The sequence below is a fragment of the Ictalurus furcatus genome, chromosome 12 (genome assembly GCF_023375685.1).
Source record: "Ictalurus furcatus strain D&B chromosome 12, Billie_1.0, whole genome shotgun sequence".
NCBI lineage: Eukaryota > Metazoa > Chordata > Actinopteri > Siluriformes > Ictaluridae > Ictalurus > Ictalurus furcatus.
The window spans coordinates 12256364-12273665 of record NC_071266.1 but is presented as its reverse complement, the minus strand read 5'-3'; the positions used below and the strand labels follow the sequence as shown (position 1 = coordinate 12273665).

Sequence of the window (17302 nt, the reverse complement as noted above, 5' to 3'; positions counted from 1 at the left end):
TAATATAAACTAGTGCTACTGTCAGAGCTGCTGTTATGGAAAATGAATCAACACCCTCTGACTAATCAGATTGCAGAATTCAACAGCGCTGCAGGATGATGATTAAGATCTCCACTACATCCACTTAAATATCGAACATTTGCTATAAATACTAGGTGATATAGAGTCTGAAGCTGAGTAGATTGAGGTTCATCTCAAGCTCTAGGTGTGTGAGTGTGTATTTTGTGTGTTGATGTGTGTTGTGTACTCTTGGTGTGGAGGGTCCTCTGCTGCAGGATGGTGAGCTGTGTGTTTAGCGTTAGTGTTGCGCTGCTCTGTGCTTGTTTCTCCTGAGTCAGTCTCACTAGCTCCCCCTGCTGCCACAGCCAGAGCTGATGCTGCTCCTTCATCTTGGCTCCGAGCTCCTCCAGCTGCTTATTCAAAGCCCTCACCTCAATCTCCAGAGGACCCAGGTCATCATGCTGCTTGCTCACACACACACACACACACACACAAATATATATATATATATATATATATATATATATATATATATATATATATATATATATATATATATATATATATATGTGTGTGTGTGTGTGTGTGTGTGTGTGTGTGTGTGTGTATATACACACACATATACAAATACACATTTAATCAAAGAACAGTGAATAGTGAACAAAACTGCTGAAACAGTATACAAGGAGGTGTGGCCTCTGTGTGTGTGTATGTATGTGTGTGAGAGAGAGAGAGAGCGAGAGAGATTTTGTGTTACAGTTTTAGTAAAGGAGACATGGCTTCTGTGTTTGTGTGTGTGTGAGAGAGAGAGAGATTTTGTGTTACAGTTTTAGTAAAGGAGACATGGCTTCTGTGTTTGTGTGTGTGTGAGAGAGAGAGAGATTTTGTGTTACAGTTTTAGTAAAGGAGACATGGCTGCTGTGTGTGTGTGTGTGTCAGTCTCATTGAAGGAGGTGTGGCCTCAGTACCTCTAAACTCTGCTGTATGCATGTTGATGAGGTGCTGAAATGTCTCGGAAATTAAAACCACACATTCTCAGTATAGCATGCTGGGCGTGAGCCGCATGATGCATGTGTGAAGTGTGTAACATGTGTGTAACATGTGATCAGTGTGTTTCGTGTGAGGAGTGTGTACCGTGTCGTCACTCACCCCTGTGCTTGCCCTGATCTGTTCGATCTTCTTGTTATACAAGTTGATGGTGGCCTGTTTGCGCTCGACGGTGAGGATGAGTTTAGCCACCGCCGCCTCTTTGGTCAAGAGCAGCTGGTTCCGTTTCATCACTTCCTGTTCCAGCTCCAGCTGCTGGCGAGAGAGAGCCTCGACATGCAGTGCCAACTCACTGACCTCCAGCTCCACTGCAGCTAACTCACTCTCAACCTTCGAAATCTGGGCTTCCTAACACATACACACACACACACACACACACACAGGTGAAAAATGTCTGTATGTATTATTTATGTGTGTGTGTGTGTGTGTGTGTGTGTATGCTCTCACCTTCTCTCTGAGCTGAGTCATAGTCTTGGTACTGAGATTGCGTGTGTGTTTGGCAGCGCTGTCGTGTGTGAGCTGCTCCTGCATCTTCCTCATGATCTTCTCCTCCAGCTCCATCCGCACAAACGCCTCCTTCTCAATCTGCTTCTTCAGAATGGTAAGCTCTGACTGACGCGTGTTGCACTCCTATACGCACACACAGACAGAGTGTTAGAGTTTGTGCAAGTTTGTGTCTCACTGTGTTCAGAGGTAAATGGTAAATGGTCTGCACTTATATAGTGCCTCTATCCAAAGCTCTTTACACTGTGTCTCATTCACCTATTCACACACACACTCACACACCAATGGTAGCAGAACTGCCATGCAAGGCACTAACTTGCCATCGGGAGCAACTTGGAGTTCAGTGTCTTGCCCAAGGACACTTCGGCATGTGGAGTCACATGGGCTGGGAATCGAACCGCCAACCCTACAATTAGTGGACAACCCGTTCTACCACTTGAGTCACAGCCACCCGTCTGTGTGTGTGTGTGTGTGTGTGTGTGTGTGTGTGTGTGTGTGTGTGTGTGTGTGTGTGTGTGTGTGTGTGTGTGTGTGTGTGTGTGTGTGTGTGTGTGTCTGTCTGTCTGTCTGTGTCTGTCTCACCGTGTCCACCCTGCACAGGCTCTTCTCTGTCTCCTGCAGCGTGCGTGAGTGTACGGTGTAGAGGTTCTGCAGCACCTCCTGCTGTGTGTGTATCTGTTTGAGCAGCTTCCTGTAGGTGGCGCTCTTGAGCTCAACACGGTTCAGCAGCACCGTCAGCGCCTCGTTCTGCTCCTGCGCCAGTGTGATGGAGCGCCTGTATCCCTCCGCCTCCGTGTCCAGAGCACGCACCTCGTGATTGGCTGACCTGGAGGCGGAGGAGCGGAGCGGATACCCAATCAGAGATCGCCTTTAATGGTCACAATGCTACAAGACCTTCACACACTTTGTGAAAATGTATACCTATGAATGCAATTTGCTAACACACACACATACACACCACAGTGCCTCCTGCAGCACGGTGTAAGCCTCGTCTCTCCTCTTCATCCCCATCAAGCTGCTGTTCCACTGCTGAAGTAGCTGCTTCTTCTCCACTATCATAGAGTCTAACTCCAACTGAGCCTGCGAAACACACACACACACACACACACACACACACACATACACACACATACACACACACACTTTTTTTTCTATAACAGCACATCCTTAAGTGTTTTATTCCTCTCACACCTCAGCAATTTGATAACTACTTTCTTACAAATGTTTAAAGAATGACTTCATACTTTTTACACATTTATAGTTGTATTTAATGTGTAACATGGTATGGTGTTAGTCTCTGACCTCGGATAAGGCGTCTCTGGCTGCTTGTTTGTCGTTGGTCTGTGCGAGCGTCTGCATCTGGAACAGAGCGATCTGCTCCCTCAACTTCTCCACCTGCTTCGTCAGATGCTCTACGTACAGATCCTACAACACACACACACACACACACAAATAATACAAATGGCTTCATTGCCATGAAGCAAAATTTTTAAAGAATCACTGGAATTCAATCTGACAAAAATGAAGTATTATGGTCTAAGATATTAAAACTAAAACGGGAGGAAGACCTGTTGGTATTTCTGCTGTTCCGCTTGTCGTTTCTCCGCCTGCGCCTTGTTCTTGGCGTTCTTCATGGCGGAGACATCTGAGCGCAGGTCTGAGGTCACTTCCTGCATGTAGCGCAGACGCCGAGCGAGAACGTCCGCCTCAGACTGCAGTTCTGACACTGTGATCCATCACACACACACACACACACACACAATACAATGAAGTAACTGAGAAGAAATGTTTCACTCCATAGTGGGCTTTTTCTTGTTCCTGCCATATTTCACTTCCTGTGTGTTTTGTGTTAAGTTTTCTAATGACAAAAAAAAATTATTAAACAAACACATCATCGCGTTAATGTAAAAATGTGTACATTCTGAGTCAGGTTTACGGTTTAACTTAATTTTCTGCAATTTTACCCTTAATTTCACTTAGCTTACATTAAACTCTATGTGACAGATGCAAAAAGCGAATCAAATAAAATTCAATGAAGAAAAAAATAAAACTGAGGCTTTTTGGACTTCGGCTTAAATTTAGCTCAAATTTAGAGTTATTTTATTATGTGTGATTTTACACGCTGATATTAAACTTTCATTACGTTCAATTAAAATCAATTCAGCTTGAATGAAAAATTTTACAACTTTAACATCAACTTTTGCTTACAGTAAATAAATAAAAATGGATGCAATATTTGTGTAATTAACTTGTACTTTTAGCTTATATAAAATGTATATAGCATTAAATTTATTCAGAATTAAATGTAGCTGACTCTTAACATGAAATAAAACAAAATTTCTTTCCATGGCGTTAATGAAATCAAATCTGGCGTTACTGGCGCTAGTTTGAAGTTGAATTTCATTTCACTTTAAGAGGCCTGAACGAGATTAAACGTCAGGTTAAATGAATAGTTTAGTGAAACTGATAGTTTAGTGCTGTGTGTGTCGAGTGTGTGTTCTCTCACCCTGTGTGCGGTGTTTGCTGGCCTGCTCCCTCATGCTGCTGTACTGGTTCCTGATCTTCTCAAGCTGTTCCTCTGCTTGTCTCCTGTCGCTGATGGCTTTATTGCAGCTCTCGTGTCGAGCCTCCAGAATGGCCTGCTCTCTGGCGAGTTCCTGCTGGCTGTTGTAGAGTCTGATGGCGAGATCCTCACGTCGGGAGTTCTCCGCCCGCTCCTCCATCACCTGGTGAAGAACAGATGGCTTTAACCACAGCGACAGTGACGTGCAGCACCGGGGCCCCAGTTCTGTTTTATTCTTCTTATACCACAGCGATTTACCATCTAATACAATCTTTTATTTATTAAAGAACGACACATCATGCTATTTATCCATTTAGAGCTACATTTAATATGAATTCAAGCTAGTTCCTGTTCTCACTTATGCTATAACAACAATAACATCTTCTGACCAATTCAGGATTTCAGGAGCTTAATGAATATGCGGCGGTTTGTCATTTCAACATTTACATGAATGTTTATTTGTAGTATTAGAATGAGTATAAATGGGAAGATCTGAGCAGAACCTTCTCATGCAACTTCAGGTCCAGACTCTCCAGCTGCCTGGTGAGGTGGTTCTTCACAGCCAACTGAAATCTCTTCACCAGAGGCTGTGGGAAAATATCTGATTATAAACTTTATCACCTTGTATGCTTTCAGTTAGTATGCTTTAAGTATTAAAGTCAAAGTTTCAGCCAAGTCACAGACGTGCTCAGGATCCAACACGACCAGTTCATCTTCATCGTCTTCATCTTCATTGTCAACATCTTCATTATTACGGCTCGGCCTCGCTCTCTCGTCTCCCTCGCTGTCTGTGAAAGCCACCTGCACGGGAGGATGTAACACAAATACATCATCATTCAAGTTGCAACTGGACATGGCAGCAAATTATGAACAGAATTTATTAAAACACTTTAAAAACTAGGACCTTAATGAGAAACCTGTTTGTAAAAATGTTAACAAAATTCAAAACTGCATTTTTGGATGCAGAAAACATGGAGATTGTGTGTAATGAGCTCGTTTGCATGTTAACATGCTCAGTTTCTTATTTTGGCGTAAAACGTGGTTAAAAAAAAACGATCCGGATAAACGAGAAACAGGAAGTGATGTGGTGTAAACAGGGTGTTAATGTGTAAATGGAGCTGTGTTTACTGTGGAGTTGTAGCCCAGTGTAAGGTGGAGAGATGATGGTGGAGGTTCTGGTGCGCTTCCGCTGTCCTGCTCTGTAAAACACACACACACACACACAAACTATAATATAATACACTGATGTAAATGAGTGTGAATGTATTGTATATTATAAGAGATATCCAATAACACATTGTCTAATCACGTGCCATCCAATCACACTGTTCATTCACACACTGTCCAATCACACACTGTCCAATCACATACTGTCCAATAACGATGTTCAATCACACACTGTTCAATCACATACTGTCCAATAATGCTGATCAATCACACACTGTCCAATCACATACTGTCCAAAAACGCTGATCAATCACACCCTGTCCAATCACATACTGTCCAATAACGCTGATCAATCACACACTGTCCAATCACATACTGTCCAATCACACTGTTCAATCACACACTATCCAATCACATACTGTCCAATCACACTGTTCAATCACACACTGTCCAATCGCATGCTGTCCAATTGCACGCTGTTCAAACACACACTGTCCAATCAGAATACACACTAACAGAACAGACAACAGAAGTGTGTTTAAATTTTTTCATAATAAAATTACATTAAATTAGAGTTCAGGAATTCAGCTGTGTGTGTATGTGTGTGTGTGTGTGTGTGTGCGTATGCGTGCATGTGCGTGTGTGTGTGTGTGTGTGTGTGTGTGTTTTTGTGATGAGAGTGGTCTCAGGTAGATGTGCAGACCTGTTTGTGTGTGTGTGATGACACTGGCTGTGGTATGAGTGTGTGAGACGTCAGCGCTGGTCTCTGCGTGTTCTCGCTCCAAATCCTCAGTAGATTGCTCCTGTAAGGAAAAACGAGAATTAATCAACACCTTCTGACCAATCAGAATCCAGAATTCAGCATGTGTAAATATAAAGACTGAAGATCACAGATTTATAAATGTAAAAGCCTCCATTTTCATACTGGTGCAAACGGGGCATCAGAACAAGGGAGTGTGGCATTCACTTTTCCAGAAAGTTAGACCAATTAACACTGTTTTTTTTTTTTTTAAATATATAAAAGTTATCGGTCACCTGCTGAGACGCACTGATGTCAGAAGGAACCTCTGCATCATCCTCAGGTGCCTCAGTTTCCTCTTCATCATGTGGAGTCTCTCTGTTGTCTTCGTCCTCCCTTTTTTCAGCTCTCTCCATATTAACACTGAGTAAAAGACTGTAAAAAGGTTTTTAAAAAAGTACACAAGGTCAGTATTTGGTGTAAGAAATAGAGATGCACTGATGTATAGGCCAATAAATAAAGCTGAATTAAAGTGCCAGTACACTCTTGAAAGATTTAAATGAAGATGAGTTGACAAAAAAAGCTATATATTGCACAGAAAAATATATTTGTAGAGTAGTGTATTTCATATCCAGTTAATGTTAATGAGTTAATATCATCAAAAAAAAAAGTTGATATTATATATTAACAGTTTGATGTTAATGATGAAGTAGAAATGCTTTTGTTTGTGGAGAGTGAATGTGAGACTAACAGGAGGATTTTTAGAATTCAGTCAATGTTAATATGAATTAATAACATTCAATAAGTTAATAATCTTACTTTAATCTTCAGAATTTAGTTTATGTGTTAATGTTAATTAGAGTAATGTGTTTTCTGTTTATGAGACCAGTTACTGTGAAACAACTTGTTGAAATGGAGAGAATAAAGTTTTTATTTGCATTTATTTCAGAATTGTGGAATTAATTATTATTCATTTAAAAGAATGCATAAAAGGCAGAACTATCTGTATCGGCTGAGAAATGTAGTATTGGTGCATCTCTAGTAACAAACATTTTTGTATTAAATATTAAGGTTTTCAGTATTTAAATTATTGTTGTAATAAAACGTTTTATTAAGTATTCAAATATATGCACATTAAATTATACAGAGCCACATTTTCATAACACGCATGAATAAATATGTCAAAGGTCCAATACAAAACATGTCTGTAAGAATATCCACAATCAACTAGCAAAGATTAATCGATATCTGTTGTTTGGGGGGAAACGAAATAAACAAAATAGTGAACAACATATAAAAGGTCAGAGAGATGAATGAGGTTAGTAACGTTACATTGTGCTTTTCTGGTTTCGTTTAAACTTTTTTTTAATTTAAAACACGAAATACTTAGTCTATTAATACTTAATAGTGTTTAGTAAAATATTACCAATCCCTACCTTTGTAAAAAAGAAAAAAACTTTTCCTAATTTATTTCCAACAATAAAAGCGCGCGACTGATGTTAGACTCCCTTTAATGTTGATGAAGCCTGTTGCTAAGCAACTGTGTACTCCCGGATATTTGAGTAACTGTTTCTAAGAGACTATGGGATACTTCCGGGTTTCTTTTGTCTCATTTTTTTTTTTAACTCTAAATAATAAACTACTGATAATAAATAAAGAGGCACAAACAGATACATTATTTTAAAGCGATCTTTCTAATAATTTCAAACTGCCGCTGTTTTTTTTAGTTAGTTAGAAATGTATTTCATTTAATTAAATTTTTTTCGCACTTCCTCCCGCACGCTAGAGGGCGACATGGAGACATTAGACGTTTAATACAGAAAGCGCCGAGTGAAATGTGCGGAAAATCAAAATGGAGAATAGAAGGGAATCAGCGCTTTAGTTCTACAGATCGGTATTTATCTTAAATCTCTTATATTACAGGCATATCTTTAAAATAAATAAATAAATAAATAAACCATCTCTAAGATTTTAGCAATCTAACTCAATATAAAAAACGCAGTCTTGCAGTTTGCCTATTATTTACTGTTCTCTTGTTCCATCCTAATAATGTCATCTGCATGTTTGATATTTTCTTTCAAAATTTTATTTAAGGTCAAGCTTTAATTGGTGCTTTTTCGGTCAGTTCAAATATTTAAAATATCTATTTTCTATGCTTCATATATCTAAAATGTTTCTTCTTCCTGTTTCTGAGACCTACTTTTATTGATCCGTTTTCTCCTGTGTTTTCGGTAATGTTTGTATTTTGGGATATTTGAAGCAGATGAAGGTGAAGATAAAGCAGTGGCATGGTGTAGCCTCATGGCTCTGGGTGGCCAATGATGAAAACTGTGGCATCTGCAGAGCTCCGTTCAACGGCTGCTGTCCTGACTGTAGGTCACTTATTTTTCCTTTATTGAATTCGTTTTGGAATAAATGATTCCAATTTCACTTCACCAGAATCATATAAACACCATGTATACACACTGAAGTATTAAAACAGTGGCTGTATGTATGTATATGTGTGCATGTGCATGCACCTGCACCTGCACCTGTATCTGATGTCCCTTTGGGGCCCGTGTGCAGGTAAAGTCCCCGGAGATGACTGCCCGCTGGTGTGGGGTCAGTGCTCACACTGCTTCCACATGCACTGCATCCTGAAGTGGCTGAACTCACAGCAGGTGCAGCAGCAGTGCCCCATGTGCCGGCAGGAGTGGAAGTTTAAAGAGTGAGGATCTCGCCGTCAGGCTTGTTTTACACTTTAACTAACGTGCACTCGCCGTTTTGAAATGCAGAAGAACCTCAGAGTAACTAACAGCTGTTCCTTTTTGTTTTTACTCAGGGGAGAGACAACATGAGGTGATGGAATAAACCATTACGATGTCCAATCACTGCTTTGTTTTACTCTTATTTACACAGACAATAAACAAATACTGTATACTTCTGCCTCAATGTGTACACAAACACGTCATTTAATAATCCAGTCTAATTTACTAACTAATATAATATATTTAAAGTATTGCACCATTTCCAAGCCAGGCTTCATCAATAATGTCTGCTAAATTATCCAGCCAGCTCAGCATGCTGTTTCTGTTCCTCATCGTCATCCAGTGATAATTTGCTTGAAAGCTGTTAGGTTTATTCAGTGATGAACACATAATTTGAGTGGTCCATGATTGGTCCAAAGATGTGGAGATTTTTTAAATTTTATTTTATGACATCACAAATATTGCTTGTATAGCCCTGACCCCGAGTCAGTTTTTTAATACAAAGTATGAAAATACATAGAACCCTTGAGGATATTTTATTTAAAGTTCATAACAGATTCAAAGACAATCAACCCTTAATATAATAGGTTTATTGTGGAGAAACGTTGAGGTCAGTAAATCCGACGGGGCTACAACTGGAGAGAACAGATTGTTGTTTTAAGAAGGTGCAAAAATGAGTATCCGCTGATTTACTGTCAAAAACCATTAAACTAAACAGGAAGTGTGTTACTCAGGTTGCACTGGGCAAAATAAAAAGCTAAACATAATAAAAGTAGACTCCCATCATGTAACAATAATACATATATAATAATAATATTTCAGTGCTGAAGGACTGGACGGTAAAACATCGACTTGACGCCGGAAACAGAACGATGTTGTGATTGACGCCTGTGTTTTTGAGGTTTGACACACCCACTTTTTAGCATCGAACAGCTCAGTGGAGGATAAAATCAGGTCTGATTCAGCACAACGGCTCTGATCAGATCCGATCAGATGTGAGGAAGTGCTGACCCCGGAGCCGGGGGAACGTTTACTGTACAGGAAATAAAGCGCAGGACGAACGCAGTGCCTCTAAAACTCACTTCAGAACATAACGTGCAGAAGAGCAGAGGAAATGAGGACACGCTTTGTATTTAAAGTCTGTTTAAATAAAATAAAAGAGAAACAGCTTTGTGGAGACGTGATGGTGTTGTCCTTAAGACTTTTTGGAGTCTTGCGCGTTCCTCCGTCGCACGCTGTTCAAATCCACCGGCGTGAAGGCTGCAGGACGCAAACAGAGGAAGCTTCAGCGTGCAGAACAACAAGCAAAATAAATGTAGAACAAATCGTTAGAAATTATCAAAAAGATGTTTCCAAGCAATTAGACGTCCTTTAGCCCTCTTTGGATGGGATTACTTTCTCTCTTTTCTCTCCTTTTATTATTTTATTTCTAATTTTTCATTTTTTTTGTTTTCTGCTTTTTTCTTTTTACATTTTAATCATTTGTACTCTTTCTCTTCTATATTTTTTTCTTGCGATTTCCTCTTTTTGTGTTTCATTTAGTTTTTCTTCTCTCTCTTTTCTTCCCTCACATGACAGATATTTTCTCTTTTCTATCCTTTATAATAATTTACAGAATTTCGCTGAGTTTTTTTTTAACTGTCACGGCCACAAATGCTTGATTTTGCTGCAGTTTTTTTCTTCTTCCAAAATTTGCGATGCAAGTGTGCTTTTTTTGCAGAAAACTACTTGAATTGGCGAAATAATGAAATCGCAATTGCACAAAATAGTTTAGCAGTCTTTCACAGTGATGTTTCTTGCTAAATGAGACATTTTAGTTGTACTCATGTTCGAAGCACATGAATCGATGAGGGCTTTGGCTGAATACGAGTTGTGATGACATCACGTGACGTGTCTCGGCCCAAATGTGCGGTAATTTACAAACATTGCAAGCTCCTCCGAATATTGCAGAGTTTCCTTTTTTGCGTTAATTTCAAACTGAAATGATGTCTTTAGAATTCAAATATAATCACATTTTTAAATGTTTAAGTGAAAATTATCATTATTTCAGTGGAATAAAATGGTCTTAAAATGTATTATTATTTGTATTATTTCTGGGACAATATATCGTCCAACAACAGTAGTTATCGTGACAGGGCTACGTGTGAGTGGAGTGTGTGGACGTACAGCTCAGGCTGGGGTTCGGTGTTCTCTCCACGTACTTCTGAGGTCCCTTGTTGCTGTTTTCAGTTCCCTGAAAGGACTGCATCTCCCTCATCACACACTGCCAGGCTGCAAACACACACATGTTACACATTACACTTTGATCAAACCTCTCTCCACACACACATTTGTATCAAATTAATACATTACAACAAAAACTCATTGTCTAAGTAGAAGAAGTAGTTCCTGACTGTAGTGGATGAAGCGGACGTTCTCCTCGTGCGCTAGTGTGAGGAACTCGTCAGTGTTGGATGGAGAACACACTCCAGACACCTGCTTGTAGTTCTGCACCATACTTAAACCTGCTGAAGACTTAAATGTTAAGTAATTACACCTTTATTCTAGAAGTTCATTTACAGTTGTCTATAGCACGCATTTCAGATATTAAATTAATATCTTGGGTTTTTTTCTCAACGAAATTCGATTGTTTTTATATATATAAATATTACGAAGTGATAAGTTTTAGGCATGATCTCTGTCTCAGTTCTGAAGGTCTCTAGTTTGTGTCACGATGTACCGGAACCAAATTGTTTTGTGTTCTTGGTATGTGTTGTTTTGAGCATTCCTAATCACCCCGCCTTTCGTCCTCGCTCTCTCGCTCTCTCGGTTCTTCTTCTTCTCTTATTATCTGGTAGACTAGACGTCTTGTAGTTCTTATGTCACTTGAACCTACAATAGATGTTTTGAATTTATCTGTGACCTGTTCCAATTGACATTTTTTATTCTTTATCAATACTTCTGTGTGTATATATACTGTGCTTTCTGTATAATTAAACTAAGAAGCTTTCACTAAACAATGGTGTTGGTTTGACTTCTTCCTGGGCCCAGGCGAGAGGAAATCAACCAGTGCAGGGTCCAAATTCTGGTTCTGACTGGAATCGAACAAAGAACTGAACATGCATATAACTATACCTCTGCACAGCTGCAGTGAGTTAGCTAAGGTTAATTCGTTAATAAATTAAACTACGATACAATCGTTTATTATTGTAACATGTAACGTTTACGACCATGTTTTATGTATTTATCGTTATTTATCGTTATATTTCATTATAAATTCTTATCCTACCCGCATTCCCACAAACCCCGCCTCCTTTGCTGGGATTGCGCAAAAATATCTGCTTCCTGTACCAGGATAGGTTAGTTATACCTGTACCGCGCGTGAACCAAGAACTCTTAGCCAATCGTAGCACAGACAGGAAACGGGACTTTTCTAAATACGGATGGAGAAAAAAAATGTAAATTAAGGCACGGCTATAAAATTGCTAGCGACTTAGCAAATGCAGCAGATGATGTTAGCTAACCACGAAAACAACCAGGTTTTAAAAGTTTCAAAAACACGAATTCTGGGTGATATGTTATTGGTGCACCTACCGTGTGTGGATTTTGAATAAATAAATAAAAGCAATCTGCGAAGTTTTAATGAAATGCTGCGCTTAAAAATCCGCCAAGCGAGGTCCGGTATATTAGCAAAACAATGACCGGATCCCAAAATGGCGAACTTTTGCCCGTGTAGTTCACTAGATAGGGTTCATATTGTTTTGCTTAGTACCCTATACAGTGCACTTGGCTAGTGAATGTGATTCTATTTTGGATTTAACCGATGCAGCTAAAACGGGGTTTGACGAAGACTGTATCCATTACACTATCTTGCTTATGCTATGTTTTTATGTGCTCTGGATCTCGTTGTTTATTTAAAAATTAAAAGAAAAGAATCAAGTAGAATGATTTAGTTTAATAGTAAAAAAAATATTTTATTTTATAAAATATTTTAATTAAAAAATGAGGTATAAAAATATAAAACAGCATTCTGCTCGTGCAAAGTAGGAATAAAAATAAGGATTGTGCAGTTAACAACAACAACAACAATAATAATACAGATTACAAAAGAGTATCAAATCACACAGCAAGACAACTAACCCAAACATAAAGCAAAACTGCTTCAAATAGAACCCATTTTTATCACATTGGCCCCCTGTAAGGCCTGAGGGGGGTGCAAACTTTTGCACAGAGCTGTAATTTATGTCTACAGACTACAGGATAAAACACTAATATTAAAACCTCCAGTGGTTATAAATGCATCTCTCTGCAGTCACTGCCCCTTTCGAGGTTCCACGTCTCTGTGCCGCTTAAGTTCCTCTGCTGTTCTTCTACACACTCAGACCTGCACTGAGTGTGAGACCTGCACTGCATAAGGTCTTATTCACGAGAAGGGCTACACGTAGCAGCGGCTCTACTCTGGCTCTTACTCCATCACCATCAGGCAGAGGAGAAGATCGAGCTGATTCGATGCACCAGACGTGCTGCAGGTTCAGTCTCCTCCGACACCGAACATCTCAACCAGCTCTTTGCAGTCTGGGTCGATTAGGTCAGCAGGTTTTTCTCCGCACTCGTTCTCGGCCTCGGGGTCGGCACCAAGAGAGAGCAGGAACCTAAACACCACAAGATTATGAAATATAAAATATGAATTTGTATCAAATATGTCAAATCTTACACAAAATACAAGTAAATACAGTCAACTTATGGATGCTCACTTGGCAATGTGTGGGAATCCGTCGCTGCAGGCCATGTGGAGCGGCGTCCAGCTGTCCTCATCTCTCTGCATGATGTCGGCGCCGTATTTCACCAGCAGCTTCACACACTCCAGGTTCCCCGAGAGCACGGCCTCGTGGATGGCTGCCATGCCTGGTGATGACCAGAGCAATCACAGGTTAAATGTTCGGCTCAGACAAAGTCAATTATCAGAGCGATTAAGAGTTAAGTTTGGGGATTATGGCACCAGAGGCAGACTTTGTTGCGTCTGATAAACGGGCTCGTTGCATGGTGATGGACAGTGAGGAAGGTTAGAGATGTCTTGAAATGGATTATAAGCATATGGATTGTATTTGAGGAGTTAAGGCTTTAGATCAGTGGTCACCAACCCTCTTCCTTGAGATCTACCTTTCTCCAGGTTGCATCTCCAACCAAAATCTAACACACCTATTTTAGTTGATCAAGAACTTCTTAATGTGATGATTAGATGGTGAAGTTTCAGGCATGATCTCTGTGTCTCAGTTCTGAAGGTCTCTATTTTGTGTCACAATGTACCGGAACCAAATTGTTTTGTGTTCTTGGTATGTGTTGTTTTGAGCATTCCTAATCACTCCGCCTTTCGTCCTCGCTCTCTTTCGGTTCTTCTTCTTCTCTTATTATCTGGTAGACTAGACGTCTTGTAGTTCTTATGTCACTTGAACCTACAATAGATGTTTTGATTTTATCTGTGACCTGTTCCAATTGACATTTATCATTCTTTATCAATATTTCTGTGTGTATATATACTATGCTTTCTGTATCATTAAACTAAGAAGCTTTCACTAAACAATGGTGTTGGTTTGACTTCTTCCTGGGCCCAGGCGAGAGGAAATCAACCAGTGCAGGGTCCAAATTCTGGTTCTGACTGGTATCGAACAAAGAACTTAACAGATGGTCAGATGGGAACAATTATGGTTGGAGTTAAAGTCTTCAGTAAGGTAGATCTCCAGGAACAGGGTTGGTAACCACTGCATTAGAATAATTACTCGTGATCACCACTCCACCAAGACATCCATCTCGTAATAAATCAGCTTATTCATAAAGACCAATCACCAGCACTACTATGTGAGCGATCCAGTGAGCGAAACCTCCTTATGATGTTCGCTTGCTCCACGATTACATCATATCATTCGTATGCTGAGATAGAATTCTGACGGAACTTGGATTTAATCTTTACATCTACATAAATTAACATCAAAAACCATCATCAAAAGTCTTACCAGATGGATACATAGTGTCCAGGGTCACCCTCCTGGTCCGAATAAAGCGTCCGATCCTCTCCAACTCTCCTTGACGAATGTAATCCTGGAAGACCACGTCATTGGGGAAGTGGACGTTCCGGACTGGTTTTACGGACTTGCGGGTAGGAAAGCAGGCCCCTGGACTCCCGGGTTTGGTGTTGCAGCCTTCATAATTCACGCTCTGGGTCACTGGGCACTGGTAGTACTTCATTATGTTCTTGAGGAAAGTTTGTTATGTAGGTTGTCCTCAATATCCCTCTTGGACTAGGCTTTGGATTGTCTTGTCGTCTGATTCGAGACCTCTCGCTCTGTGGTGTCTCGGCTGTTGGTTACAGCTCTTTATATCCTCGCCCACCCTATTTTTGGTGCCATCACCTCACAGCTCGAGTGACTTAATTGGAAGCTGAGTGGCTTTTTGATCCTACTGATTGATGGGAACTGAAACTTCAGCTTGTTTTCTCTGAGATTCTTTCACACACACACGCACACACACACACACACACACACACACACTCCTGCCAGCTCATAGCTTGTGGTCACGTACTCCACAAGTAGCCAGTAAACTTCTAGTAAACAGCTGTAAAGATGGTTTATAGATAAAGCAAACTGGGAGACATGATTATACTTTTGGAAATAGCCTTGATGGTCAACAAAATAATATCAGTTTACCATCATGAAGGTTATTTTGGGTGAAAATGACGGTGCAGCCCACATTTAATTTTTTGGATTACAGTGGCATGCAAAAGTTTGGGCGGCCCTGGTCAAAATTTCTGTTGCTGTGAATAGTGAGTAGAAGATGAAGTGATTTCCAAAAGGCATAAAGTTAAAGATGAAACATTCTTTTCCACATTTGAAGCAAGATTAGTGTATTTGTTTTGTACAATTTTATAATAATAAATAAATAAATAAATAAATAAAAAGGAAAGGAGCACCATGTAAATGTTTGGGCACCCCAAGAGATTTGAGCTCTCAAATAACTTTTACCAAGGTCTCACACCTTAATTATCCTGTAAGAGCTATGGCTTGTTCACAATCATCATTAAGAAAGGCTAAGGGATGCAAATTTCAAAGCTTTATAAACACTCTATGACTCCTCAAACCTTTTCCCAACAACCAGCAGCTATGGGCTCCTCTAAGCATCTGCTGAGCACTCTGAGAATTTAAATAATTGATGTTCACAGGAGAAGGCTATAGGAAGACAGCAAAGTGTTTTCCAGTTAGCCGTTTCCTCAGTTCGTAACGTAGTTAAGAAATGGCAGTTAAAAGGAATCATAGAGGTCAAGTTGAGTTCTGGAAGACCAAGAAAACTTTCAGAGAGAACTGCTCATAGGATTACTAGAGGGCAAATCAAACCCCCCTTTGACTGTAGAAGACTCTGGAGTGGTGGTGCAGTATTCTACTGTGCAGTGACACCTGCACAAATATGACCTTTATGGAGGAGTCTTCAGAATAAAACCTTTCCTGTATCCTCATCACAAAATTCTGTGTCAGAAGTTTGCAAATGAACATCTAAACAAGCATGCATTTTGAAAACAAGTCCTGTAGATTGTTGAAATTAAATAGATCTTTTTGGCCAGTGAGCAAAAGGTATGTTTAGAGAAAAAAGGGCACAGAATTTCATGAAAAGAACACCTTTCCAACAGTTAAGCACGGAGTGGATCGATCATGCAGCCAATGGCACGGGGAACATTTCACTGTTAGAAGAATGGATTCAATTAGATACCTGAAAATACCCAAATTCTGGAAGCAAACATCACACGGTCTGTAAAAAAGCTTAAGGTAAAAAAGGATGGTTTGTACAACAGGATGATGATCCTAAACACACCTCAAAATCCACAATGGACTACCTTAAGAGGTGCAAGCTGAAGGTGTTGGCATGGTCCTCATAGTCCCCTGACCTAAACATCGAAAATCTGTGGATAGACCTCAAAAGAGCAGTGCATGCAAGACGACCCAAGAATCTCAAAGAACTAGAAGCCTTTTGCAAGTCAGAATGGCTGAAAATCCCCCAAACAAGAATCAAGACTCTTCGCTGGCTACAAAAAGCATTTACAAACTGTGATATTTGCCAAAGGAGTGGTTACCATCGATTGACCATGCAGGGTACCCAAACTTTTGCTTCAGGTCCCTTTCCTTTTTTGTTATTTTGAAACAGTAAAAGATGGAAATAAAGAAATATTGCTTAAAATATTAGTGTAATTTTTAACTTTATGCCATTTAGAAATCTGGTCATCTTTTACTTGCTTAGCTATCCAGTTACAGAAATTTTGACCAGGGATGCCCAAACTTTTGCATGCCACTGTATTCGCATGAGCTCATCATTGATATAACTTCTAAAAGCACTAGATTCAAATATGGTGAAGTTTCCCCAATTACTCCAATCATATACAGGCTCAGGGAAGGAGACATGGCCACTGAGCATCAGTCCTAGTGATGGAGGAGTGACTATTCCATCCCAGTCCTAGTAACGGAGTCGTGGCCTCCGTTACTGGGGGTGTAAACACCAAAACAAACAAACACCACC

At 39.9% G+C, this 17302-nt stretch overlaps 4 protein-coding genes across 16 annotated transcripts in view; 1 reads left to right on the top strand and 3 right to left on the bottom strand.

The window, feature by feature from the left end:
* Positions 1-7588, bottom strand: part of ccdc40 (coiled-coil domain containing 40) — a 13941-nt gene extending 6353 nt beyond the window's left edge. For 2 of the 3 annotated variants that reach the window (XM_053637547.1, XM_053637545.1), the window contains exons 1-14: positions 7457-7588; positions 6317-6455; positions 5985-6084; positions 5243-5313; positions 4799-4915; positions 4618-4701; positions 4058-4277; positions 3120-3277; positions 2854-2976; positions 2510-2631; positions 2134-2377; positions 1495-1677; positions 1150-1395; positions 248-464 (exon numbers count right to left, since the gene is read on the bottom strand). In XM_053637547.1, coding sequence (XP_053493522.1) covers positions 248-464; positions 1150-1395; positions 1495-1677; positions 2134-2377; positions 2510-2631; positions 2854-2976; positions 3120-3277; positions 4058-4277; positions 4618-4701; positions 4799-4915; positions 5243-5313; positions 5985-6084; positions 6317-6436 — 2005 coding nt within the window. In that variant the 5' untranslated portion in view covers positions 6437-6455; positions 7457-7588. The remainder of the gene's footprint in view (positions 1-247; positions 465-1149; positions 1396-1494; positions 1678-2133; positions 2378-2509; positions 2632-2853; positions 2977-3119; positions 3278-4057; positions 4278-4617; positions 4702-4798; positions 4916-5242; positions 5314-5984; positions 6085-6316; positions 6456-7456) is intronic. The other variant, XM_053637546.1, reaches the window with a different exon arrangement.
* Positions 7589-7772: 184 nt separating this feature from the next.
* On the top strand, positions 7773-8939 carry anapc11 (APC11 anaphase promoting complex subunit 11 homolog (yeast)). 5 transcript variants are annotated; one of them, XM_053637561.1, is made up of 5 exons: positions 7870-7914; positions 8115-8140; positions 8284-8392; positions 8586-8727; positions 8842-8939. In XM_053637561.1, exons 3-5 carry the CDS (start codon positions 8284-8286, stop codon positions 8855-8857), a joined length of 267 nt encoding a protein of 88 aa, XP_053493536.1. In that variant the 5' UTR covers positions 7870-7914; positions 8115-8140; the 3' UTR covers positions 8858-8939. The 5 variants fall into 5 exon arrangements, with proteins under 5 accessions (XP_053493535.1, XP_053493534.1, XP_053493533.1 ...); XM_053637560.1 differs by lacking the exon at positions 8115-8140 and having other exon boundaries at positions 7773-7914; XM_053637559.1 differs by lacking the exon at positions 8115-8140 and having other exon boundaries at positions 7788-7914; positions 8281-8392.
* A 333-nt stretch (positions 8940-9272) lies between these two features.
* LOC128615447 (mapk-regulated corepressor-interacting protein 1-like) lies at positions 9273-12475 on the bottom strand. Of its 7 annotated transcripts, none has more exons than XM_053637555.1 (5): positions 12341-12475; positions 12117-12179; positions 11161-11274; positions 10934-11038; positions 9273-10027 (listed from the first exon to the last, which is right to left on the bottom strand). In XM_053637555.1, the coding sequence occupies exons 3-5, from the start codon at positions 11261-11263 to the stop codon at positions 9963-9965; spliced, it is 273 nt and encodes a 90-aa protein (XP_053493530.1). In that variant the 5' UTR covers positions 11264-11274; positions 12117-12179; positions 12341-12475; the 3' UTR covers positions 9273-9962. The 7 variants fall into 7 exon arrangements, with proteins under 7 accessions (XP_053493530.1, XP_053493529.1, XP_053493527.1 ...); XM_053637554.1 differs by having other exon boundaries at positions 11161-11271; XM_053637552.1 differs by lacking the exon at positions 12117-12179 and having other exon boundaries at positions 11161-11271; positions 12341-12462.
* A 118-nt stretch (positions 12476-12593) lies between these two features.
* ppp1r27b (protein phosphatase 1, regulatory subunit 27b) lies at positions 12594-17217 on the bottom strand. The gene is made up of 3 exons (XM_053637549.1): positions 14758-17217; positions 13501-13651; positions 12594-13398 (listed from the first exon to the last, which is right to left on the bottom strand). Exons 1-3 carry the CDS (start codon positions 14987-14989, stop codon positions 13278-13280), a joined length of 504 nt encoding a protein of 167 aa, XP_053493524.1. The 5' UTR covers positions 14990-17217; the 3' UTR covers positions 12594-13277.
* Positions 17218-17302: the final 85 nt, after the last annotated feature.